Here is a 25,818-nt window from a genome sequence, read left to right on the forward strand (position 1 = left end):
AAGAGACACTGCAAAAAGGAAACCGTTGTAGAAACTGATAAGATTTAGAGCAACACTTTCAATGATCCTGACTGGAATGCAGGGAGGGAGCCTGAGTCACAAGAGCACAACCAGCAGGGAGTGGGTGTCCTTTTTCTCCAAAGTGCTTTTCATTAATGTCTTCTGAAGTTGAACGTGTGGTTCAGAGGAAAGGTCAGCGTTTTGTGGGATGGGAGTCAATTTCACCATTCATTATGTGATTGGGATCAGACCTGCTGTGTCTTCCTCTTACCCCGGAGCCAGCTGATCTCACATCTCCATGTTCTGGATGTAATGAGAAATTTTTCATGCTGCTATATAAATGTTTATTTCTCTTGACTTGATGTAGAGGGAAACCCAGCAAAAATGTTATGTTGAAACAGCACGACTTTGGACTACAGAAAGGCATCACTCGTGTCTTTAGCTTCACGAAATTTGACAGTTAACATAAAAAAAGAATCTCCTCATTTTTAGAATACGTTTTTATTTTGTGGTGTTTCAAAGTCATAGAAAACGAGAGCGCAAACATATAAATAACATCTCCATACCTTAACATTCAGACACAGACACACAGATGCCCACACTCCTCTTCCACAGCGGACCACAAGATGTGCTGCCGTTGACCCACAGCTATGTTCTCTAAAAAGACCTGCCTATTGTTTCTCATGTGGTCTTTATCATCCTGAACCATCTCCATTAAAAAAAATCAAAAAATCCCCCCACTGATGTGTGTGTGGTTGGGTCGCATCGCCAGCAGAGATTTTCTTCAAGGTTTTTCTTGTTTTTGTGTGTGTGTTTTTTTTACAGCTTTGTCAAACAGCAAGTAGAGTATAGAGTGTTTTTGTACTTCATTCTAATCTGTCTCCTTAAAAAAAAAAAAAGCTCCACGCCACAGTCCAAGTTCTGTAGGCTACTGCCACAGCGAACCTGAACAGGGTGTAAAGAGCCGACATGATCTGTTCCCAGATAGTAGACAGGAAGTGGGTGTGACCTTTGGAGGGTTTTTTTTTTTAACCAAACAAACCATTTTAATCAACTGGAAACAGTCTCTCTCTGTTGTCAGTTGAACACAGATTTAAACCAGCAAGGTTCAAGTAATTGTAATCATTCTAACTAGAAAACTACACCAGTAGAAAAACAGCACAGCTCCCTTCTTTATGCCCTCCTCTGGCAGTGCTGTGCTCATTGTTCATTCAGCACTAGAGTGCAGTGGGCAGGCCATCGATATTTATAAGGCCCGGACTCACGTGAGTGAAGAGTTTTGCTTTTGCTGTTGGAATAATTGTGACTTTTGTTAAGACTTAAGTTGTTAGAAAGATAAATGTGTGTTTGTGGTTGAGAAATGCTCAACTTGGATTTGCATTGTGTCACCATGACTGAGATGGCTTGACTGTCAGTGACACAACCTTTGGAGTGGAATTACATGAACTACATTCACCATAATTAGCTTGAAGCTACTGATATACTCCAGCTAAACCAGTCAGCTATTACGTCAAACTCTTGTGCTACTAAAAATGTACTTAGGACTGATATTAATCTACTATGTATCTTCTAAAACTATGGAGAGAAACTTTATGGTAAAAAAAATCCAAGGAAGTTGAATGTCTTCTTGTCATTTGAACTAAACTGACTGCCCCTGTTACAGACCAGCATCCTTGCAGTAAAAATCCACGTTTGGCCTTGCGTCAACTTTGTGAGGATAATCACTTTCTTCCTAAACGAGGGCACTGACGAATTTGGAGTTTGGAAAGTTGTCCCTTTCCCTACCTGACGTATAACATTCGTCCCTCCAGGGACATTCTTTTATGACCTGGTATGACGAATGCTCCTCAGTATCATGGATTGTTTTGGAAAAGAACTTTGTGCACTGCAGGGGATACTCTGTTCTTTAGTTTTAGAGACTAGGACTGCATGCTTCACGATGTTCCCACTGTTATTTATTTAGAGAAACATTCAGAGAACCTAGAGGGGCATTATGTCGCCCCCCTGTGGCATAACATGAATATTGGGGTCACAAATAAACCAAGGAAATTCGTAGGACTGGTGAGTTTTACAGTGATGAGTATGCTTAGCCTCCAAAAACAGTGTACCAATGATTTGTCAAGTCCCCCCCTTGTTTTTCTTCTCAAACCATGTGGCCCTCAAGTTTCCCCTCACCCATGCATTGGTGGAGAGGATAACCTCTCTCCCTACAGGGGGTTTCCTGTCTGCAATACATTCCAGACTTTCTGACTGCTGGTATGACCTGTTGGGAGAAGAGACCAAATGATCTGACTGTTTCTTAACACCACAGTACCTCCAGAAGTGTTTTTTTTTTTTTAAGCAATAGGTCAGTTTTAAAAAGCTTGGGTCAATTAAATATTAGCACAACTTCAAAATAAAATGGTTGTATTGTTTAGAATTATGTCTCCCTGCCTGTTGTACTCAAATACAACCTATGCTTCCCCCTGTCATTTCCCGGGGTGCGATTCCCCAGGAGGCATTGTTGGAATTTAACAGTGTAAAATCAGAAATGAACCTTTTCCTCACTCTGACTCTATGTCTATGATTTAACATGAAACTGTTTCAGAACAGACAAGGGCCTTGTGGACACACAAGAATGTTACAAACACATTATATAGGCGTGTCCCTCTGATTTGAAACATTTACTATTCTGTCTAAACTGATAGGTGGGACAAGACCATGCCGTCCAGCTCCACCTCCTTAGCCCTGGATGGAAGAGCACAAGTTGTTCCTGAGGGGATTCAGAGTAGCGCCCCCCCAAGCACCAGGATGTGACTAACATATTTCCATGATATCCTGTTGTGGAGATGTCCATCGAATCCAGAATCCCAGGACTGACACTCAGATGTGTGCTGACAAATTTCACGTAGCCTTAAGGTCTTTAATTCACACAACACAGTGCCTGATTGGGAATTAATCTCTTTATTCTACAATCCCCACAGGATGTCATCAGAAATTTGACTTGAGAATGAAAGTCAACATTTACTACAAAATTTAAAAAACAAACAAACAGCAATTATCAATAAAACTGACATCATTTAGAGATGCACATGCATCCTCGGAGAGAGGAGCGCAGGACGAACGCGTGAGGATTCATAGCGACCACATTAAGCACGCTGCATGAAGTGTGCGTTCCTGATTATGAGACACATGCGCTGCCTGCTGAACCAAATTTTCAAATGAGTGTCAAAAACTCTTGTTAGCAAGAAATATTCGGACAAAGTAAGCGTTCCATCGTTCGGTAGCTGCCACAATAAAAGATAGACATAAACGAGCCGCTCAGAAGGTTTTGCGGCAATCATTTGTTATTTAGCCCAAAAAAAGGGAACAAAACATCATCTTGTCACTCAGTTTCAGAGGTTCTGGTGTCCTGCATTTTATTCTGTTATTTATCTGAGCATTTTCCCAAGGGCTCTGTTGTGTGGATCACTTGTAGGCTACTACAAGTACTACTAGTTGAACTAATGGCATTCACTTAAGCGTCACATACTGTACTCTAAATACTAGCAAAAATCTCATACAATACTAGATCAGAATATATTATATCACTGTGTATCTACATGCTATCTACAAAATGTTTAAAAATGAGCTGACAGGCAATGTAGTTGTAAATGACAAATACTTCAAATTAAAAGTACTTATCCAAATGAAAGTATGTGTTTTGAACTTGTATATAATAATAATACAAGAAATGGTGCGCAAAGTCTGTGATTTGAAATGATGAGGGCTTTCAAACTTAGCCTCACATAGTGGGGGTCCTCAAATTTTGGGCTGCCTTAATGACCAAAGGCACAAAGTCCATTTAATCTGATTGAATTTTTCCTTTTAATCTGATTGACAATGCATTAAGCATTGTAAATTTATATGCTGCTACATAATCTCAGAATGTTCTGTTTCACACCCGACCTGAGGTAGTTTTGTTTCAACGCATTGTTTGATGACAGCCAATGTGTCGGTTAGACAACGGAGTGAAGAAACAGGTCCTTCCTTCCTTCCTTCAGTATCCATGGCTGCACGGTCCTGGGACAATAAACCTAAATTCCAACTTCAAAATCACCAAAAAAACACCAACTAAGACACACGTGATGTGTGTGTGTGACTGATTCACCTATCAGCAGGGTAGAAGTAGTGACATGAAAATAAGTAGGCAGCACGGTGGTGCAGTGGTCAGCACTGTAGCCTCACAGTAAGAAGGTTCTGGGTTCGAGTCCCAGCTGGACCACAGGATCTTTCTGGGTGAGTCTCCATGTTCTCCCTGTTCCTGCTGGGTTCTCTCTGGTACTCCAGCTTCCTCCACAGTCCAAAGACATCAAGAGGGACCAGGTTAATCCAGACTCTAAATTGACCGTAGGCGTGGCTGGGAGAGCCAATGGTTGTCTGTCTCTATGTGTTGGTGCTACCATGGACTGGTGACCCGTCCAGGGGGAAGGCTGCTGGGATAGGCTCCACCCCCCCGTGACCCTTAACAGGAATAAGTGGAAGAAAATGGATGGATAAAAAATAATCAGATGGGAAAAATTGAATAGTTAGCAACCTGCATACTTGTTGTAGCTTGTTAGCACAGTAGTGAGACGAGACCAAGATGAGAAATTCCACCTGCACTCACACAGAACAAAAACATGTCCTTTGTGCGGTGAGAGCCAGTGTTCTAATAATTCTTGTGTGAACTAAACATGCTTTGCATTTAAAGAAGAAAGCTTATTTCCAACAATTTACAGGTAAAATATTTTGGTCAGTTACACTGAATAATTTTCAGCAGTCTTGAATTTCAGCCCCTGGTCCAGGTTGTGCTTATGAATCTTACAACCGCTCACAGCTTGCTGATGAAGTGTAACCAGTAATCAATCACTCCTGGTCGATCAATTGAAATGTTTAAAAAAGGCATGATCTGCTGATGACCACCAGTAGTAATTTAGAAATATACAAAGTCTTTGTACTAAAATCAACTCACCTATGCACGCGTGCACACACACACACACACACACACACACACACACACCCTACTTTTCCTTTTCATTAGTGTTTATCAGTACTACCTCTTTCCAGTAGTTTCTCCCATGAAAGATCAAGTATAATCCTGTTTAAATAATGCATGTCTCTTACCCAGCTCTTGAGGAAAGTGCTTACTTAAGCAAGAAAATTGTTTTCTGATGCTAAGGTACTTCTAAGAGGAAACGTATCATCTGAAAAAGAACATCCATTATTTACACAGCGGTTTAGTTTTGAGTGCCTCTGTTTCTCTCTTGCTCTTGACGTTCTCCTCCTCCTTTGCTATGCAGTGTCTTTCTAGAAAACCCAAGTGACAGGGACCCACTGGGGGTTTTTTGAAACCGTTTCCAGGGCGGCTTTAACGGTGCAGTAGGTCTCGTCCAGGTTGTTGTTGACAATGCAGAGATCGAAGTAGTGACCGTAGGACGCCTGGATTTTATTGCTCTCTTCGCATGTTCTCTGCAGCTCTTCATCCTGAGACACAAAGCACACAACTTCACTTTTTCTAGCCACCACAGGGAGCCTACTGGTGTATTTGAGGTGATAGTTCTTTTTCTAAAAAATAAATAAATTTATTAATTAATTAAAAGTTTCTTACCGTAAGTGTCTTAGTAACTACTTCTGCCTCCACAGCTGAGCGATTCATTGCCTTGAGCACCTCAAAGTCTGGAGACTGAAGGAACACCACATAGGGCAAGAACTCGGAGGTTCTCAGTACTTTGAGTGTCTGAAATGAATACACGTATTAAACACGATTAGATTTGAAAGAATGTTTTAGAGAGGTTTAGACACGAGCGGGTTTAGCACCAACTGGCTGATGAAGATATTTATACTCTTACTGTTAAGACCAGTGTAATGAGTAGGGTTGTAATCTCCCAGTCGACTGGTCGATTTATTAGTCAATAAGTTCTGGTTCGACCAAAATTCTGATTGGACGATATTTTGCCACGTTAATTTCATCAGGAGGAAAGTACCAAGTGCTAATGGGGGTGTTTTCAAAGCACCCCCGTTTCACAGATAACACTCCATCTTTGAACACCCCCTTGTTTTGCTATTTTGGACTCGCCCGACCCGCTGGAGACAGACAGACTGAAGAGGACTAGAAGGCCAACGTCTGGTGGTTTGATGAATGTCTATTTAATTTTGACGGTTTCATTTAAAGTCAGTCCTCGTCCACCACGTCAAAGACGTCTGCAGCGTGGCAGCATTTCATGAAAACAGACCATGGAAAAAAGTCGAATGCAAAGTTTGCCAACAACAGTTTTCATGTCACAGCTCCACTACAAACCTGGCCTATCACCTAGAAACGGTGAGCTAACGTGTCCACCTGAGGTTGCCCCGTCAGTTTTGAGTATATGAACAAATCAGAATTGACATTTCCATGTTTTAGTCCAATAATTGTTTTGTTTTAATTATAAAAATTCTTACAGTGGACTTGCCTTTTGTGTTTGAGAGAAAAGTTTTAAGTTAAAAGTCTATTTGTGTCTCAGCGATGCTGAGCTCCTGTGTTCAGTCTCGCTCTGTCAGGACCAATGATAGTGTAGGTCAGTTATTATAACCTGACAAAAACAATTGTCTAAATGTTCCTCAACAGGTTTTGTGCTGGTAGTTGACGCAGTAGAGTTTTCATACATAAAATTAGTCGATTTTTAGTCGAAATTTGAGGGCTTCAGTCGACCAAGAATTTCTTTGGTTGATTACAGCCCTAGTAATGAGGGGCCACACCATTGATCCAGAACAGTGCCAGTTGTTTGAGGGGCGGGCCATGGGCCGTATGACTTCAAATTACCTACCTGACCATCTCTGACTTTGATCTCTCTGATCTCTGACTTCTTTGATCATCACATTAATACAGCGCATACATTCAGACGGTACCAAAGTCCCCCAAAATTCGGACTGATCTTAATCACCCTGACCATTAGCTCAGACTCTCAGATTCCAGATTAAAACGAAGCAATGCACTTCCATGAGAAACCAACAATGCATGCCTAGTCTGATGATCGGATGAACAGCCAGAGGAGTTCATGGAGTCACAGAAAAACAGGTTTGTTGCTTTTAGATTTTCCCGGCGCAGTGCCCATTGTTTGAGAGGAAAAGATGTCACAAAACATCAAAGCTATCCAAGCATAATGTGACGCCATTTCTACGACGTGTCCCACCACTTTATCTGGTGTGGTTACTATGGTTGGAGGGGCAGGAACACAGGTTGTGCAACGACACAAAATCTCTCTGAATTTGATCTCTGCTTTGATCACCGCAGACAGACAACACTGAAGCTGTCCAGTCCTGTCCATCATCTCAGACCTTACACACTCAGTTCCCAGCCACCTAACTTTGACAATGCACTTCCTCCAAACACATGCCAATTTTGACCTTAACAGAATAAATGGTTGTTAAGATAATGGAGTTTCAGACTTAGAAATTTCAATAGTGCCACTTGTTTAGTGCCTAACCATGATAGTCTTTGTTTGGGCCCCCCAGGCCTATGCCACTGCATCTGTCCTGTACTATGAAACCATTGACGACTGGACAACTGTCCTCTTTGCTTATCCAGCGCACCACTGAGAGGTACTTTACTCACGGAAGGAAACTTGCCAAACATCTTTTCGTGACAGTTAGCTTTGGTTAGCTGTTCTTGCATTAGCTTCTCTGGGATTTTGCGCGTGAAAGAAGAGAAAAGAAGAATGTCAAGCAACGCTTAACAGACACATGATGAGAAGGGACACTCAAATTCAATGTGTCCAGTGTCTCGGACAGGGACACACTGAAGCAGCCTTGTCTGGGCCCTTCTTCTGCAGGAAGTCACACAAGGCTGTGGGACCAGCTGCTGCTCTGTTCTTGCTGCAAGCACATCAAGCTAACCTCCTGTGCGAGCTGGAGAGAAATGCCACTCAAGAGATGACGTGATAACTTTTTTTTTTTTACTTTCGATAGCAGTCAATCTCAATAACTGTTAATTTAAAAAAAATGCTTTTGTCATCTCTCAATGGGCACTGCACTCCTAAAGGGCACAGGGCAGGGAGAAGTATCTGCAAAATTGGTATCAGAATGACTGCTGTGTTCTACTTATTCAATAATTAACAAAAATTATCTATCAATGAATTACTTTAGTGGGTTATGATGGTGTGTGTTTTCTGTGTGAGTACCTGGGGGTTGGCATCCAGTATGCAGATTCGTCCAGCTTCCACAACCTCATGTATGGAGTCTATCTTTATCCCGTACAGACTGCCATCATATTCTCCATGTTCAAGGTAACGCCCGTTCTTGATATCAGCTTCCATTTTGCTGCGGCTGGTGAACGCGTACATCCGAGTCTCACGCTCTCCCTTTTTAGGCTTTCTGGAAGTATCTGGACAGTCCCCCCGCCCCCCCCCCCCCAAATAATTAAAACAACTGGATTGAAAAGTAGGAATGGTAAATGGACTCAATTTATATAGCGCTTTTCTACCTTAGCGGCACTCAAAGCTCTTTACAGTGTCATCTCATTCACCCATACACGGGTTCAGTATCTTGCTCAAGGACACTTCGACATGGTCACCGGGATCGGGGATCGAACCAGCAACCCTTCGGTTGCTAGACGGCCACTCCACCCCTGAGCCATGCCGCCCACTAGGAGTGCCTTAAATTAGCATTCTTTCTAATGCCAGCAGAGGGCTGCTCCCATGGATGAAAACAAGTGACGTTGCATCCACGTCAATAAAGAAGCTCCTTCTTGTGAACATGTTCTGACTGAATTCATGGTCTCGATCACAAGTTTCAGGTCTTGATCAGCGCAACTGTAATCCGTACAATTGAGTCAAATTGTTTTTATTTTTCTCCTGGTGTTTTACAGTTAATTCAACCGCCTGCCTTTGTTTAGGTTTCCACCATTTGTTTCCACACCTGTGTTCAGTTGGATCCACCTCTTTACACACACCTCCCTCTGTCCTCTGCAGGACTGTCATCGTCTCCTCTCTTTCCAGCCCTCTCCAAGTTTGCCCTCCATCGTGTTTTACTTACTATGCCTGTTTTTAATTTTTTTCTTTGATCCCACCTGATTTTGTCCACCTCTGTCGACCAGCTTTTTGCGTAGGATTGCTTTTGCCTGTAAATTCAACTTATGCCTTAGCAAAGTCAAGACCTGAACTTAAATCAGACCTTCAGCTGCTCAGTTCTCCCCTTGCCCCTGCTTATGCCACCCATGCTGCCAATGTTCTTTCCTCTCTCTTTGTTCTTGCAAACTACGGCACTCTTAAGAAACCGCCATTATTACTCAAATCCCAAGAAGGGCACGAGTGGGTGACGGTGGAACAAGACAGGCAGTCGTTAGTTTTTCGGTCCTCACCTATCAGCCACCACCCAGTTTGCTCCATCATTTTCTTTTTTCTTCTGCAACTCTGATCTCACTTATGAGTGGCCTTTATTGGTTTGGCTTCCCTCAGAAGGTAACACAGTTATTCTTAACATGAGTTATCATTTTTCTAAGATGACGGAGAGAAGCTTGGCAAGAGGAACAAATTGTGCTAAGGTGACAGAGGGGCACTGCTCGGCTGCCCGGTTATAACGTAACCCTTCAGAATGGAGCGCGCACCCAGTTTGGATTGAAGACTGGGTTGACTTGTCACATTCTCTTATTTCATTATTTTTGTATATCCAGTTTAATCTTGTTACGTTTGCTCTCTACTATGTTTTACTTCCTACTTATTTTAGCTTTGCATTCTATTGCTGCACACACATTATGTGCATCAGCTTGTGCTGAACTGAAGCTGTGGGATGTTTGCAGGCAGAGATTTTGAAATCCATTTTAATAGTTGTATAATTCAAAGAACTGGACCATCTGGATGACTTCTGCTTTTTACTACACACCAATTTTTCATGTTTAAATGTTTCATGTTTAAATGTTTACATAACAGTTTGATTATCAACTTGATCTTTGTAGTTTTGGGGTTTGTGAGAAAGGAAGTAATAGTCGCTGTATCTAAATTGTTTGATTGTTAATATATATAATATACTGTACACTGTGACTGCGTCCTAGCTGTTATGTGTGTGAGAGATGCTGCCAAACAGAATTTCGTTGCACACCTGTGTATAATGACAATAAAGCTTCTTAATCTTACTTTCGGGTTTTACTGAAATGCTGATTTCAATTCACATCTGTTTTTATCACCTCAATGTTGAGCTATTCTTAGCTACTACACACATTTCTTACAGCACTAACTGTCCAAAGAGTAACAAAACAGATATTTTGTTCATTCTAACTAAAGAAATCTTACTTTAAAACCATGAAGCAAGCGATGGAATATTTAGATTTCATACATGGAATGGTGGTGCCAAAAAGATGCGGATCCCTCAGGAGAAGCTTGTTCTTCAGTCTCCGCCTCCCGACACCCTGGGCACCAATTAAGATCAGAGTTTTCCTCTTGAAAGGCGGGACCTTGGCCACCTCTTCATATAGCAGTATTTCATGTCTGTCAAACTCTTAAGAGAGCGAGAGAGAGAAAGAAAGGAGGGTTTAAAGAGAGGAATGGGTCTTTGAGCGAACCGAATGAACAAGGAAGGAAAGCAAAGACACGTTCCACTGTGTCAGAACAGAGAAATCTACTGACAACGACTGAAAGCAATGGTGACCATTTCTAATACAGGACACACAAGCGGTTTTACTACCTGCATTTTTGGTGGTCACGTACATCATTTTCTTCTTCTTCTTCCCTCCAACACCAGTACACAGATTTCCTATCAGAAAAACAGAAATTCATGCAAAGCAGTACTCAACACAGGTGTACCAGACTAGAACTGGTAATAGAGGATAGTAGTAGCAGACCAACTCCTGCATGAAAAAGACTAACATGAAATCCATACTGGACACTACATGCTCTGAAGGATTTGACCAGTCACAGGGCCTACACTGAAACTTACGTTCCAAAATGAAATTTACATGTTGAAATGAAAACATTTATTACGCCAGTCAGCTGACCTTAATTCTGAATAAGACATAAACTTGAAATAATGTCACAGTGCTGTGTCCGTATTTGGGATCGGATGGTAATTAAAGTTTATTTAGCACCTTTTCATGATTTAAAATGAACAAAACAAAGTTCTTAGCGAACGTGACAAATATGCAGGTAATGAAATAAAAACTGAAATCCCAACAAAACAGAGACGTTAAAGTCTCATGAGTAACGAACAGGTGTATACGGAAGGTGGCGGTCAGCAGTATGATGGGTGTTTGAACAGGCAAGGCTCTAAAAGTTCACACCAGTACTTTAAAATGTATGTGGAATTTATGAGGGAGCCAGTGAGGAGAGAACAGATCGGTGCCATAAATGATCTTTAGTTGTATCTGGTTACAAGCTGGGGCTGCGCGGTGGTGCAGTGGTTTGCACTGTGGCCTCACAGCAAGAAGGTTCTGGGTTCGAGTCCCGGCTCCTCCCACAGTCCAAAGACATGCAACTGGGGACGAGGCTGATTGATACTCTAAATCAGGGGTGTCCAAACTGGTCCAGTAAGGGCCGGTGTGGCTGCAGGTTTTCATTCCACCTGAGCAAAAGCAACACCTGATTCTACTTAAATCAACTAAGCTGTGTCCACACTGCTCATTTGTTGGATCAGGTGTTGCTTTTGCTCGGTTGGAATGAAAACCTGCAGCCACACCGGCCCTTACTGGACCAGTTTGGACACCCCTGCTCTAAATTGACCGTAGGTATGAATGTGAGTGAGAATGGTTGTCTGTCTCTATGTGTTGGCCCTGCAATGGACTGGCGACCTGTCCAGGGTGAACCCCGCCTCTCACCCGTAGATGCTGGGATAGGCTCCAGACCCCCCGCGACCCCTACTAGTAAGGAATAAGTGGAAGATGACGACGGATGGTTACAAGCTGGGCAGCGGGTTTCTGGGAAGTTTGGAGACGATCCAGAGAAGTTTGATTTAAACAAGAAGAAATAAAAGCATGGGTAATCATCTCCATATCAACTTTGGTCAGAACAGATGTTAATTTACCAATATTTCTGAATTAGAAAAAAATAGTGCACAAGCTGGGAGACGTGATGGTGGAGAGCCAAGTTCTGTTCACTGGAGCACTGGATTCAACCACCCCTCGCAAATGAATTCAGATAAATGCTTTAGCATAGACACCTGTAGTTTAAATCACACTACTAGATAGTTTATCATTATACCTGTATTGAGCAATTTGAAGAAAGCTGGTGTTGTTGATTGAGAATCCCATACTTAGATGGGTAGGGAGATCAATAAACTACTCATAAACAGATATCCACTGTCATCAGTTCAGCATCCAAATGAGACTATATCTTAAAAACTAGCCACCCATTTTACTGGTTTACCTCATTGATATGCCTCTATTGATAAACCAGAAAGCCAATCTGGAAATTTTGAGGTGTCAGTGGGCTTGAAGTTTAAATCAGGCACATTGAATCAGTACTAATTGGCCCATGTTCTAAATCAACCACTCACACCAAAATAACCCACATCTGAGAGACTTAGCCTGTCTCCATACCCATATTCTGGATTAGGCACTCACTAATTTGGCATTTCATTCACCTTATAATCTAAATCAGCTGCCTGTATCAAAGCAATTTTATATCAGACATCTGTAGTAAGTGATCTGGCATATCTAAACTAAACACACAGATGGAATGATTTGGCACATCAGTACAGCAATATTTAAATCAAACACCCACATGAGACGGTTTGGCACATCAATAAACTTACTTTAAATACTGCTATTTATGCAGATATAAATCCATATTCAAAGTCAAATTCCCATATTTGAATAGTTTGGTGTGTCAACAAATCCTTATTCTGGGTCAGACACCCACAATCGTTGGCATACTGATACCTTTGGACTCTACATCGAGGGAGCTTGCATGGTGAATTAAACAAAACACAATGAATCCTGACACAGCTCAACATTTAAGCAAGCTCAGGCTTCAGTTTTGGCTCACCTTCACATTGCTGTAGTGACCATTAATATAATAAAGAGGGTACTATAGTCCGGTAGCCATATTGTGTCCGTTTCCACTAGAGGTACAGAGTTTCTTATCAGTCAATAACGAGTGAGGGCGTGCAGCCTTGTCGTTAGTGCACTCAGCTTATGTAACAGATTCTTCCGGTTGTGTTATGTTTGATGATGTATTCCTTTACTTTGGGTGATTTTTTTGAAGCACTTCTGTACTCTGTTAGGAGGTGTGATTTTGAGTGTTGAAGGGAAGAGGTGGTCAGAGGCTGGTGTTTGGGCAAGTGATCAGCATCTCTCTCGCTTCAAAAATGCTTCGGCTTGAGAAATGAAAAGAAGTATTTCTGGCGCCATCATTTGTTCCCTTGTTAAAAGTAAATGTAGGTCACCTGTCATCGGATCTCTTTCGCTCTCTCTGCCCCAAACTGAGTGTCATGACATTTGTGAATACGGCGACTTAGATGCTTCAGTATCTATGTTCCTTCGTTTCTTTGAACTCCAAGTACAGTTTCTGTAGAGCTATTAAATGCAGTTATACAAATACCAGCATGTTTCTTTTCTTCTGTTACCTGCAGGCGCCAGTTCCACATCTCTCTTGACAAAAGCTTTTCTCTTCTCCTCCAGCATTTGACTGGGAATCAGCCCTGCACTTCCACCCTCCACATGACGAGCCTGAAGAGAAGAACACACACACGTTTCTATGTGATTTGAGTGTGAACTTGAGCATGTTTTTGCTGAGCGCAGGGTCAGCTGGGCAACACAGAACTACACTTACGTTTCTGTACTCACCTGCCACCAGTTGACATCGTCCTGGTTGACTATCTGCAGGATATCCCCTGTCTGAAACCTTAAACCCGCCTCCTTACAGGGAATCAAGTTGTCATTGGCTGGGTCGTAGTCATAGTGACACTTAAAGAACACCTGGACAAACACATAAATACAGACACAGGCCTTTAACTCAAATGGCACTCTAAAAATGTATGTTTCATTTCTATAACATTTTTGGAAACTTTCTATAATCCACAGAACATAAAACATGTCCAACTAACAACAACTTGGTATCAAAATATACGTGCCCACTTTATTACACAAGATTACACACGGCAGAGAAAAAAGACTGGAGATACACAAGACACAGTTTATGACTGGGAACCTGTCTTGGTGGAATAGGTTCATGGTAACTCGGCAGGATCTTCAGAACTACACTTCCACTGGCCGCTTGTAGCTCCTCCTGCAGCACCCTGGGGTCCTGGCCAACCTCTCGTCCATTCACCTGCCAGCATGGAGGACAAAAGTATATTTCTGAATTGACACACAATATCCAGCACCAGACTGGGGGAAAAAAAAAGTCACTTGAGAGATTAAAAATGTCAGGAAGGACCCAGGAGAGACTTGAGTTATTCCAGAGATGGCAAAAGGTGAATAATCACATAGTTTTCTTTCGTCTTTGGACAGACAGACAAGCTGCCTCCCTCTGTGCAGAAAAGAGCTGTACTACTAAGCAGCCTTCCACCTACTTCAATACCATGGAACCACCCACCTGATCTCACTTGATACTGATGAAACCAGTCTATAAATCTTACCCGCGAGCAGCAACTGAACGTGAGCCTCTGACCCTGTGACTTGGATAATACCTGTAGCTGTGTGAGGAAAAGTATTTTTTTTCTTCATATGTTGTTGCACTTACATGGACACGGTTATTTTTTAGACTAACTGGGCTTTCAGCACGATGTGCTTACATGTGCAGAAGCACGGGCAAAAAGAGCAGTCATACACCCCCGGCTGCAGATACAGTGAGTCTCCAGCAGATGGAGAAATAATGTCCAGACATATGAGGAGCAATGCTGCAGCCAGGTGAGACCAGGAGAAGATGCCACTTGTCTGTCACCTGCCATTGCTCAGTGTAGTCCAGTGGTCCAGACCTGGTGTGCAAACAGATTCTGACATGGGAGTGAATTTCCCATATAGCATGTTAGCATATGTTTGCAAGTCTGTATTTGTTATAAAAGTGGCCTTCACATCAGTCTATCCTCAATCCATCATCAAAGATTTGTAACCTCTGAACCCTCGAGGAACTACTTAAACTTGGAGGCTATGACTCGGATGTGGGAGGAGACATGAATCGGGTCTACAACGACAGGACAACTCAGCAAACACATTTACACACAGCCAAAATATTCTGCATTAGTAGCATTGAGTGCAACGACAGGCAACTTGGACCTTCAAGGATCAATTATTTCTTATCTTGTGGTTTGTAGGACATCTGTGTGACACTTGACCTACCACACTTGCTCATTACCTACCAACCCTCATTACCTTCTAACACTCAGCTCTGATTTAAGTTTCCAAAGTAAAAAGTCACAGCCAGAGTTTTGATCCTTTGTTTTTGTCTGCCTTTCATTCTGAGTTTAGGACCAGTGGCAGATGTCAGGTGAGTGTGGATCATGTCAGAAGGCTTCATCTGCAGTTTCACATCACAAACCGAACATTATCTTTTACAAAGCGAAATGTTTCTGTTTGAAATAAGAAATTATATTCCAACGCCGTGAGAGATGAAATTCAGTTCAAGAAACAAGACTGAAATGACCTGATTCATCATACAGAGAATGAGGCAGAACTGTTATTGCAGTCGCAGTAAACCCAGCAGGCCTCTCGTTCTCAAGCTGACACAGTGTGAATCCGAGAGACACCCCACGAAGGGTCCAGTTTCAGAGTGGAAGGAAATAAAGCATACTCCTTCACCTCTCTCCATCCTTCAAAACTACTTTCCACCACACTGCATCTTTTCCTAATCACATCAAACTCTACCATCAAACCTTGAGTTGTGTTCTGGGTTCAACACATGCACCTCAAACTCATGGATACCTTTGGAAGCCTTTACTTTTAGAATGTCTCCTAATCTCCTTGAGGGTGATTGGGGGGAGGTTCTGTTCTATGATATTAAAAATAAGCCCTAAACACTTCACTAATGTCCCCTTGTAATATCATTGATGGGAATGGCCCACTTGGAGAGACACCATAGGAAAAGAACCGTACGTAAGCGCCATGATGACGCCCCCCGTGGCATAAAATTAATACTCAGGTTGCAGGTAAATCAGTGGAATTCAAACCGTGGGCCTCCAGTGGGTTTAGAAAAATGATGTGTATCATGATACAGGTTAGTTTTCAGTAAAGGCAAAACAATTATTTCAAAATGGAGGAAGACAAGGCCGAACAAGTAGCGGACGGTCCTTCATCAAACAAATCGGTTGCGTGGACGTATTTGGGCTTCCCATGTAAAAGACAAGGCAGCGGTGAGACGATGGAGGATAAAACAAAGACCGTGGTCCAACGATGAGGGTCCACAACTCCGTAGACTGCAGCGAGCACTGCTAGCATGATAGGAGGATATGAACCTGTTGAAGGCTCAATTCTCCAGCTCCTTGAGGTCAGACATTCTAGATCGAGACGAGACTGCAGCCCTGAGCCTTATTTAATAGTTGTTTTCCTTTTCATTCAAGAATGTAGTTGTCCTCACTGTTTACAACAACAAAGCACTTTTTATTGTTTTTCAAGCAAAGAGCATTTTATTTTGTACTGACGCAGCGATAACGTGTACCGTATTTTTCGGACTATAAGGCGCACTTAAAATCCTTTCATTTTCACAAACATCGACAGTGCACCTTATGATCCAGCGTGCCTTATGTATTAATTCTGGTTGTGCTTACTGACCTCGAACAGATTTTATGTGGTACACGGCGCTCAAAAATCTGTCAAAAAGTTTTCGTATGACATTGGTAAGGCAAGGCAAGGCAAGGCAGTTTTCTTTGTAGAGCCGTTTTCACCACCAGTTTGTCTCAAAGGGCCTCACATGGCATCATAACAACATCCTCTGTCCTCAGACCCTCACATCGACTGAGGAGAAACTCCATAGAAAACCCTTTGAACAGGGAAAAATCTGAGAAACCTCAGGGTGAGCAACAGAGGAGGATCCCTCACCAGGAGGGACAGACGTGCAGTCGATGTTGTTACAGACAAGAAAACAGTTTACAATGCAGAATGGAGGAAACATGGAAATGTTAATAAGCCGCACTGCTACGAAGCTGCACTGCTTGATGGATTGTCAGAGCATTGCGGCTACCGTAGTCAGGAGCCTCGTGGAGTAATACGTACTGTGCTCAGACAATGACGAGAGGGATCCGGGCATGCTTGATGCCCAAATCGCCCAACTGTTGAACCCAGACACTGAAGATGAAGAATTTGATGGATTTGTGGAAGAATGAACTGAAAAAGTGAGTGTACTGTTTTGTATTTTATGTGTTACAACTGAACAATGCTGTTATTGTGAATGAGTTGAATAAAGTTTGACTTATCTGACTGTTTTGTTTCGCTTAATGAGCCTTATAATCCGGTGCTCCTTATGTATGAAAATAGACAGTTGGGAAAGTTCATTTTCTACATGAACTAGTTCAAAGTTCAGTTGACAGATTTTAAAATGAACTAGTTCAGTTTAAGGTTAATAATTCAAAATTCTGAACGAAGTTCACAGTTCTAAAAATGAACTCGTTCAGTTCTTTTTCCCCATATGTTGCTTTGAGCTATTGTTTTTAAAAATGATTGCTCCAGTCCATGTAGTTCCACAGACAGCAGTTATTTCATCAGGTCTCACAATGAAACAATGTGTCAGATTGCTTCTTTATTTTCACTTTTGTATTCTTCTACATCATTTATTTGTTTGCACATACCTTGAAAGGCTGCCCGGGTGCTTCACTTCAATTTGCTGTTTCAGGTTTGCGGTGAATGCGACTGAAGTGCGTATTTTCTTTTTGAAACCCAGCAGGCAAAGTTTGCACAGAAATGGAAGATTTTCCCATCTTCCTCCACTTTGTCATAAAACTTGTTTAAATGACCGTACGACGCATCCTTGCTGGTTTGTTGAGTCCAGTTTTGTCTTGTCCGTGGGCTGGTACTACATGCTGCTACTGTCGCCTCCTCCATGCTGCTTTCTGTTTTGATGATGCGTGCGGCGGCGCTACACTGGTGGCTGGCGTTGCCAGATTGGGTGTTTTTCCATGCTATATTGAGAGGTGTTTACAGAGTTTTTTCAGCAGGATTTTCACCTGAAGCGAACCGTTCACAGACACCAGATGGAACGCGTTCACAGTAGCGTTCACTAGGCAGCAGTCCTGTACGTTCATTTCACGTTCCTCCAAAATATGAATGCGTTAATGAGCTATCGTTCAATGAACGTGTTCAGGCACAACACTGAAAATAGACCTGTTCATTGATACTACGCCTTATAATCCCGAACGCTTTATAGTCCGAAAAATACGGTTTGTCTGTATATAAAGGAAGAAATTAAGAATATTTGATTTTTGCATTTCTGATTTTTGATTTTCTTTAATCTTTATTTCGTATCGTGAGTATTTTGTATCGTTTCGTGAGTTGCCTATTAAGTTGCACCCCTAATATGAGACATGTCTTCATCCTGCAGGCCCCAGTCCCAGTGATGGTTCTCACCTCTTTGATGATGTCACCGATGTGCAGGAGTCCTTGCTGATCAATCATCCCTCCGTGAAGAATGCGCGCTATAACTAACTCTCCCCCCTCCACCTTGAATGTCACACCCTGAAACACATGAATGAAGCCTGAATGAAGAGCTGGGACTCAGTTGTTTGGTTACAGTGTAAAAATTCAGAGAGTGAATGAAGGAGATGTGCAGCTGTTCCCCTTCATGCTGAAGCTGAAGACCTCTGAAGCTTTCACAATCAACCGCCACTACAGACTACCTCCACTAAAATGAGTGCAAATTCCTTTTCTGCACGTGAGTCCACTGCAGTTCATTTACTGCTGACAAACATTGCATATTTCACTCAGTTCCTCTTTACATTGAAGTGTTCATTTACTGCTGAATCACTGTTAATCTAATTTGGACATTTCCATGCTTGCACTGTTTTCGATACTACGATTTGATCTTTCACATCACCTTTTCATATTTTTCTACTCTCTAACTTTGTGATGATGATGATTACTGATTTAAAGCAGTGTTTACTTTTTTCTGAATCATTTTATTCACTGAGTTGTGTTTTAGGGACTCTTCGCTAATTTAATTCTACTTATTTCAACATCTTTCATTGTTTCACTGCAGAGCAGGCAAGTCACCATGTGTGGTTTCATTCTGGTTTCCTGACTGTGTTGACCAAGCAGAACAAAGCAATATCCCTCCAGGCGTCGACAAAGCTATTCTGATGCTGATTATACTGTACTTTAGAAACCTACATGGAGTTCAACTAAGCAGAGTCCCTGGATCTCATAAAACGTTCTTCCACACAAGCATTTTTGAAAGAGGCCCATTCATGTTGAATGCAAACAGATAGTCAGTGACCCCAGATACATACCAGATGTTCACCTGCCACTTTGCGTATCCCGACCATGCGGATCGCATCAGCTGGAGGGTGTAGGTTGTTAATCTGTCCATCTTGATCTGGATCATGATTCACAAAGTCACATGGGCTCTGGGGAGGGCTTTCACCTGCCTGAGACGCCACTGAATCATGAGTCTCCAGTAAAGACTAACCAACCAAAAGGAAAATGATATGATTTAGAAAAGACCAGACACTGGGCCTCAGACATGAGTTGTGCATAGTTCAAACGTTAGCTCAGTCATTCATAGTTTTCTCAATAAAATAACATGTACAAAAGCATGGCATACTGAAGTCTGTTTGATTTACCTTCCACATCACACAAATGTAGCTAAGCAAGCTTTCATATGTGCATGTATATGCGTGAACACATGCATGCCTGTGTGTGTGTGTGTGTGTGTTTACCTGGAAATGGGGCTGCGTGAGGATGTGGGCGAGCTCAGCTGCAGTATCAGAGCTCTTTGTGAAGGGGTCCAGGTCTTTGAGGATCTCCTGCAGGAGCTCCACATTGTTCTCCCTCACTGGAGACAGATGTGGCTGCTTCAGGCTTTCCTCTTGCTCCTAAAACACAAACACACAATTTTATACATAAGAAGATCCACACAGAGACACAAGTACACGACTTTGCATTGAGTGCGAGTGTGTACCACACCAAAGGGCTTTCCATGATGCCTTTGAGGTAGATGAGGTCTAGGTCATTGGCCATTGTGGAGCTGGTGGTGCTGTCACTCATGACATCCAACACCTGGGGCACTGTAACACACAAACAAACACACACACACACACACACACACACACACACACACACACACAAACATTATATCATATGACATTTATATGTCATACAAACATGAAAACATTCTGTCGTGCTGTTTCATAAGAAAGATCAACAAAGTTTAAGAAAGATCAACAACTGTTCTCACGTGACATCTTCAGTCCTTTCATACATGCACACTTGTGCACTAATAAGGCAACAAAGTTCTGCAACGATACATCAACTCAATTTGCCTCCTCACTCCTTTTACTCAACGTGTTCTTCAAGCATCATTACAAGCAAACAACATTAGCACAGTGTCGCGCTCATGACAACGAAGGCATCAGATCTCACCAGGCTCTGTCCTGGTGGAGGCCACAGGCATGGCAGTGCTTCAGTCAATCTGGGAGGGAGAGAGACACAGAGGGAGATTCATGCAACGCATCCTACAGCGTGAAGTCACACAACTTCCATCCCATCTGTTAAATCAAATGGAAAGAAGAGCTCAGAGTGATTCAATTCAGCATAGAAGTTTGATTTGACTGATATGTTTCTGTGTGTGTTTCAGGTTTTGTATTCTTTGTATTATTGTTCTTTGTATTCTTTGACAAAAGACTGCTGCGATTACGACCACCAACAACAGAACCATTTCGTTCATTTAATTATTAACTGCAGTTCAAACAAGAAGAGATTCTTGAATTTCTTTTTAATTATTATTTTTATCCAAATTCAGAGAGGGAGGAAGTAAACCTTCAAAACTAGGGGTAGGAAAAATATCTGTATGACAATATGTAGTTAACCCCCCCCCCCCCCCAAAAAACAATGTCTTCATACCAAATTTTAAAAAAATAATCATTTTTCAGACCGACTGTAAACACTACATGACTTCCACGCCCCTGCTCCAGTAAGTGTTGCAGTACAGCTCCAACACTGATCAGCATTTCCTGTCGTAGGTGGACGTCTGGTATTGGATGTACATAAAGACAGCAACTTGTCTTTTCATCTCTAATATGAGTTTATGGTTGAAATATGTCGATTTCTGCAATATATCGGGATATCTTGGTACATCTCATACTGTGAGGTCCTCGTCAAGACCAAATACAAACATCTTCCATCTTACGCGTCTGTCGTCTATCGATTAGGGGGAGGGGCCGTGGACATGAACTATTTTGGGGAGCCACCCTGAAGTCCCCGTCTTCATCCATCCATCACTCCTTGCTTGTCAAGATTTCACTTTACTACAATGCGGTATAACTTTATAATGTGACAAAGAACACGCGTTTGAAGTTTTTCCTGCACAAACTACCAGAGGCGCTGTCCATCTCTTGTCTCAGTTGGCAGTTACTGTTTGTGATTGCAAATGACCAGCAATTGAACATTGCCAAAGATGTTTTTGTTTTGTTGTTGTTGTTGTTTTTTTAATAAGCAAGAAAAAAAACCCGTTTGGTTAAAGTTCAGATCAAGTCATTGTAATAATGGTTCCGAAGCAACTGCAAATCAGCTAGAATTATTCTAGAGGAGAGAAAATCTGCTTGGAGAGGGTTTTGCCAGTGACTCTACTTATGTTATCACAGATGTTAGAGCACCAGTATCATCCCACCCATTTTCTTTGTTCCCCATTAAAAACCCAGTCCTAACAATCAGTATAAATTCCATCCATCCATCCCTTTTCTATACCGCTTGTCCATTGAAGGTGGGGTGGGGCTGGTGCCTAACTTACTTCAACATGGTCGCCGGGGGAAGTGAGGATGGAACCAGCGACCGTTTGGTTGCTAGACTGCCACTCTACCTCTGAGCCACGCTGCCCCTCGCAGTATAAATGATTTAATGATTATCAAATCATTAATATGCATTGTGAGATGAGACAGATTCTTAGTTTATTTGCGCAGTGCTTTAGAATGACAGTTACATTTTTTTGCAAAGGTGCCAGTGAGTGTCCATCGGTTTTGTGCGCCACAATATGTGATCTTATTTCTTTAGTCACGTTGATCAGTTCATCCACTTCCGTCCGTTGTCAGTTATTTCTACCTCCTCTCCACATCTTATTAGATTCAATCAGGATTCTCATCAGACTTTTCTGACAAAGCTTGCCTGGCTGATGTTACCGTCTGAGCGCAACACAAGAACGCGTCAGCTCCATGATGGTCTGCTGCTACTCGAAGACTTCGGTCTGCTTTCAGAGTTGGTTCCAATGCAACGGCCTGACGGTGGCTCAATTCGAGTGAGGACAAGTCTGAGCTTCTCAACTATGAGAATAAGAGTCACTTCAAAGGGTTCTCGATTGGATAGTTCAAACTCATCAGGGGGCAGCTCGACTAACACGACCGATCCAAGCAAACGTCTCTCTCCAGAAATAAAACTTGTTTGGCTGGACCCTGGAACGGGGACAGCCCTGCCAACATGAACGTCACTTCGGGACCGTTTTTGCTGCTCAGTGACTATTTTTGAGGCACTGATCAGCAGCTGCACCCCATACGAACACCAACAGGATCACTTTTTGACCCAGTTACGCTCCATGTGGTTAGGTGGCTCTTGGTTTTAGCCCAATAATTTTGAGCATGGCCCGTAATTTACAAACAACTCACATGTTACAGCTAAACAGTTCACTAAAGTCAATATGTATCCTAAGGATAGTGCCGGAAAAATCCCTGAGACCAAAAATCTTGCGTTCATCAACTAACATGTCACAAAAAAAGAGCCCCTCTTCACAAATGAACCCCATTTTCAGCAGCTGGACGCAGGACTGGAGCTGCATCCTTAGACGTGGCTGCTAGCAGCCACCGGTTTTATTGAAAAAAACGTATTGTTCAATCCTAGACTGAGACTGAGACTCAGAATAGAGATGTTTCATATATTGCTCAACTATTTTCTTCATGAAAATAATTGAGATGTTAAAAGTACTCAGCCCTTTGTCATATAAGCTTTTAATTTCCATGAAACAAAAATGTAGTCATAGAAATTTATGAAAACATTGAATGGTAATACACACACACACACACACACACACACACACACAGCAAGGGTTGGCGGATATTCAGGAATTGTTCAGGGAATGTGCATCCACACTGGAAATGCAGAAAGAAGCTAATAGATCCCAAAAAGCAAAGATAGATAGATAGAGAAAGAGAGAGAGAGAGAGAGAAAAGAAAGAGAGGGAGAAGACGGGAGGGGAAATTAGCTGTAACTAATCTATGCATCACCATGACAACAGACACAATATGACGGCAATTTGGAGCAGCAGAGAACAAAGAGTTGGGAGTGTGAATTCTCTTTTCTTCAGCTCCATCTATCTATCTATCGTTCCATCTACCTATCTATCGTTCCATCTACCTATCTATCGTTCCATCTACCTATCTATCGTTCCATCTACCTATCTATCGTTCCATCTATCCGTCTATCTATCTATTTAGCTCGTGGCTGCCATGGAAACCTACCCTCACACACATTACATACTTAACATTGACACGTATGCTCGAGTCTGGATTACACAACACAGGGCCTACACACACACACACACACACACACACACACACACACACACACACACACACACACATACAGTCCATTTCAGCTATTTATGTATTTTTCAGATGTGGGACACGTCAGATGTCAATGTGTCTTACCAGATTAAAATTAAGTTTGGATTTGGAGATGAAGGAAACTCGCTATTGGTAAAAGATGCACCACCACCACAGAGGAACAAAGCCGCAGTCACAGTTAAAAGACATCTTTAAAATATTAGACGATGTCAAAATCTACGCAGAACGTAGGGAGCGTTCGCTCATCTTAGATTTGTTATGGACACAAAAATCTCACCATGTGGCTTCATCTGGTTACTGTATAGAAGCGCCTTATTATTTATATGATTCTACAACACTGTTGTGGCCCTTAAAGGCACAGTAACCCATTCGTCATCGAGCCTAACAGAACCAGCAGAGCTGAGCATGATATACAACACATGCAGACATAACGAGAACACTCCCCGCATAAAGGAAAGGAGAGGATTGGATTTATGACACAATGATATCAGAGCATCGTGGCAAAATGGAACTCATCATTTTATCCTGGTTACTCTGTTTTTTTGATTGTTGAAGCCAAAAACTACAATTGGAAAACAATCATTTGAATAAAAGCAGAGGGAGACAGAAAGCTCCCGGGCAGGCTGAGCTGTCGCACACCTAAACGACAAGCACAGCCATCACAGACTCTAATTAAAGATATCACACTGCCGGGATGTCCATCTGTTCCCCTCTTCCTCCCTCCTCCTCCCACACCTCCCTCTAGCCCTCCTCACCCCTTTATTTTCTCTCCTCCCTCTCTGTTTTGTTTGCTTTCTCCCCTCTCATTTTCTTACCCTTAACTGCCCCAGTGCCCTATTCTCTCTCTCTCACCTGCCCCTCAGCTGTATCTCACTTTCAGCCCCCCCCCCTATTTTCCCTGTTTCATCTGTTCTTCACACCCTCCCCTCTATTATTCCATTTTAATTCCCCCCTCCTCCATCTCTGCTGCCCTGCCTCCCTCTGTCTCCCACCATCTTCCATCTGCTCTATTGGACCAGTATGTAAAGAAACTAATGTTAACAGATGCGGTTTAAAACACACACACACACACACACACACACACACACACACACACACACACACGTGTTCTTCTGTCATACAAACATGAAAACGGTGTGTATACAGTGCTGCTTTGTGTTAAAAAAAAAAAGATCGACAAAGTTTTTTTGTTGTTTTTTTGGAAGATGCAACATCTTCACCGTTTTCCCACCGATATTTGTTCTCACGTGACATCCAAAATCATTTCACACGTGCACACTTGCACACTAACACAGCCTAAACGATGTCGAGGTGGACTGAAGTGGGAGGAGGGTATGAACGAGGAGCAATAATAGTCACTTCAGTGGCACAACGTTATAATAACAGCGTGATAGCGCGCGCACAAGCAGATAGAGGGTGCGCGCAACAACAACAACAACAACAACAACAACAACAACAAACACACACACTAAACGACTGGAAAAGTAACAACGCGTTTCCCAGTCAGCTTTTATCCAGTACACGCGATTTAAACACACGTGCACACGCACCTTTGTCGAGCGGCTCTCTGACCACGCAACAACCTCAGTGAGGCGGCAGGAGGCACACAAAGGCTCCGGGCAGCCTACCTGCTCTTCGTGCTGCTGCGATTAACGGGGTTTCCCGCTGTCCGTGGTGTCTCGCGCGCGTCTCGTTATCGTCTGGTTTTCCTCAGCCGTCATCCACGAAATCAAGTCAAATGAAGCCGTAAAATACCGACGACTTCCGAAGACCTTTCAGAATAAAAGCATTTCATCAGCCATGTAAAATCCTGTGCTCTGCCCTCTGTCCGTGGTACACAATAACAACGAAATACTGATTCTTGTACTTATCCACTGAGGAAGACCCCTTCCCTCTCGAAGACGAAGTAGTTAAGATTATTCTGGGTTTCCGACTGTGGGCCCTGTGCCCATGGCAGCTGGTTGCGCCACGGCCCCCTGCAGGCAGGGATCCAACGGGTTGATACTACGTGCCCAATCTCGTCACATCTCCAATCCCCTCACCCCAGCGTGTGTATGTGTGTGTGTGTGTGTGTGTGGGGGGGGGGGGGGGGTGAGTGGTTGGGCGTGAATGTATACAAATTAAAGACTTTTTCTGTCTTTTACCTTTTTTCTTCTCTCGCTTTTA

The 25,818-nt window shown here is 42.6% G+C and overlaps 1 protein-coding gene across 2 annotated transcripts; it reads right to left on the reverse strand.

The window, feature by feature from the left end:
* Positions 1-2,927: 2,927 nt before the first annotated feature.
* Positions 2,928-25,401, reverse strand: LOC147245826 (MAGUK p55 subfamily member 2-like). Of its 2 annotated transcripts, none has more exons than XM_086185261.1 (14): positions 25,281-25,401; positions 20,468-20,516; positions 20,012-20,112; positions 19,765-19,920; positions 19,336-19,509; positions 18,458-18,565; positions 14,112-14,231; positions 13,748-13,879; positions 13,528-13,630; positions 10,654-10,722; positions 10,306-10,467; positions 8,157-8,359; positions 5,609-5,737; positions 2,928-5,484 (listed from the first exon to the last, which is right to left on the reverse strand). In XM_086185261.1, the coding sequence occupies exons 2-14, from the start codon at positions 20,496-20,498 to the stop codon at positions 5,308-5,310; spliced, it is 1,665 nt and encodes a 554-aa protein (XP_086041387.1). In that variant the 5' UTR covers positions 20,499-20,516; positions 25,281-25,401; the 3' UTR covers positions 2,928-5,307. The 2 variants fall into 2 exon arrangements, with proteins under 2 accessions (XP_086041387.1, XP_086041389.1); XM_086185263.1 differs by having other exon boundaries at positions 25,203-25,329.
* Positions 25,402-25,818: the final 417 nt, after the last annotated feature.

The sequence above is a fragment of the Aulostomus chinensis genome, chromosome 18, assembly GCF_037954235.1.
Source record: "Aulostomus chinensis isolate RoL2024-O1b breed Wild chromosome 18, RoL_Achi_v1.0, whole genome shotgun sequence".
In the NCBI taxonomy this organism is placed as follows: Eukaryota; Metazoa; Chordata; class Actinopteri; order Syngnathiformes; family Aulostomidae; genus Aulostomus; species Aulostomus chinensis.

Coding starts and splice junctions, on each gene's coding strand:
- LOC147245826 (XM_086185261.1), bottom strand. CDS start 20,498: ATGCCTGTGGCCTCCACCAGGACAGAGCCTG. Junction 18,566..19,335: donor AAGTGGCAGGTGAACATCTG/GTATGTATCTGG, acceptor CATGTGTTTCAG/GGTGTGACATTCAAGGTGGA. Junction 14,232..18,457: donor TCGGTGACATCATCAAAGAG/GTGAGAACCATC, acceptor CCATGCTGGCAG/GTGAATGGACGAGAGGTTGG.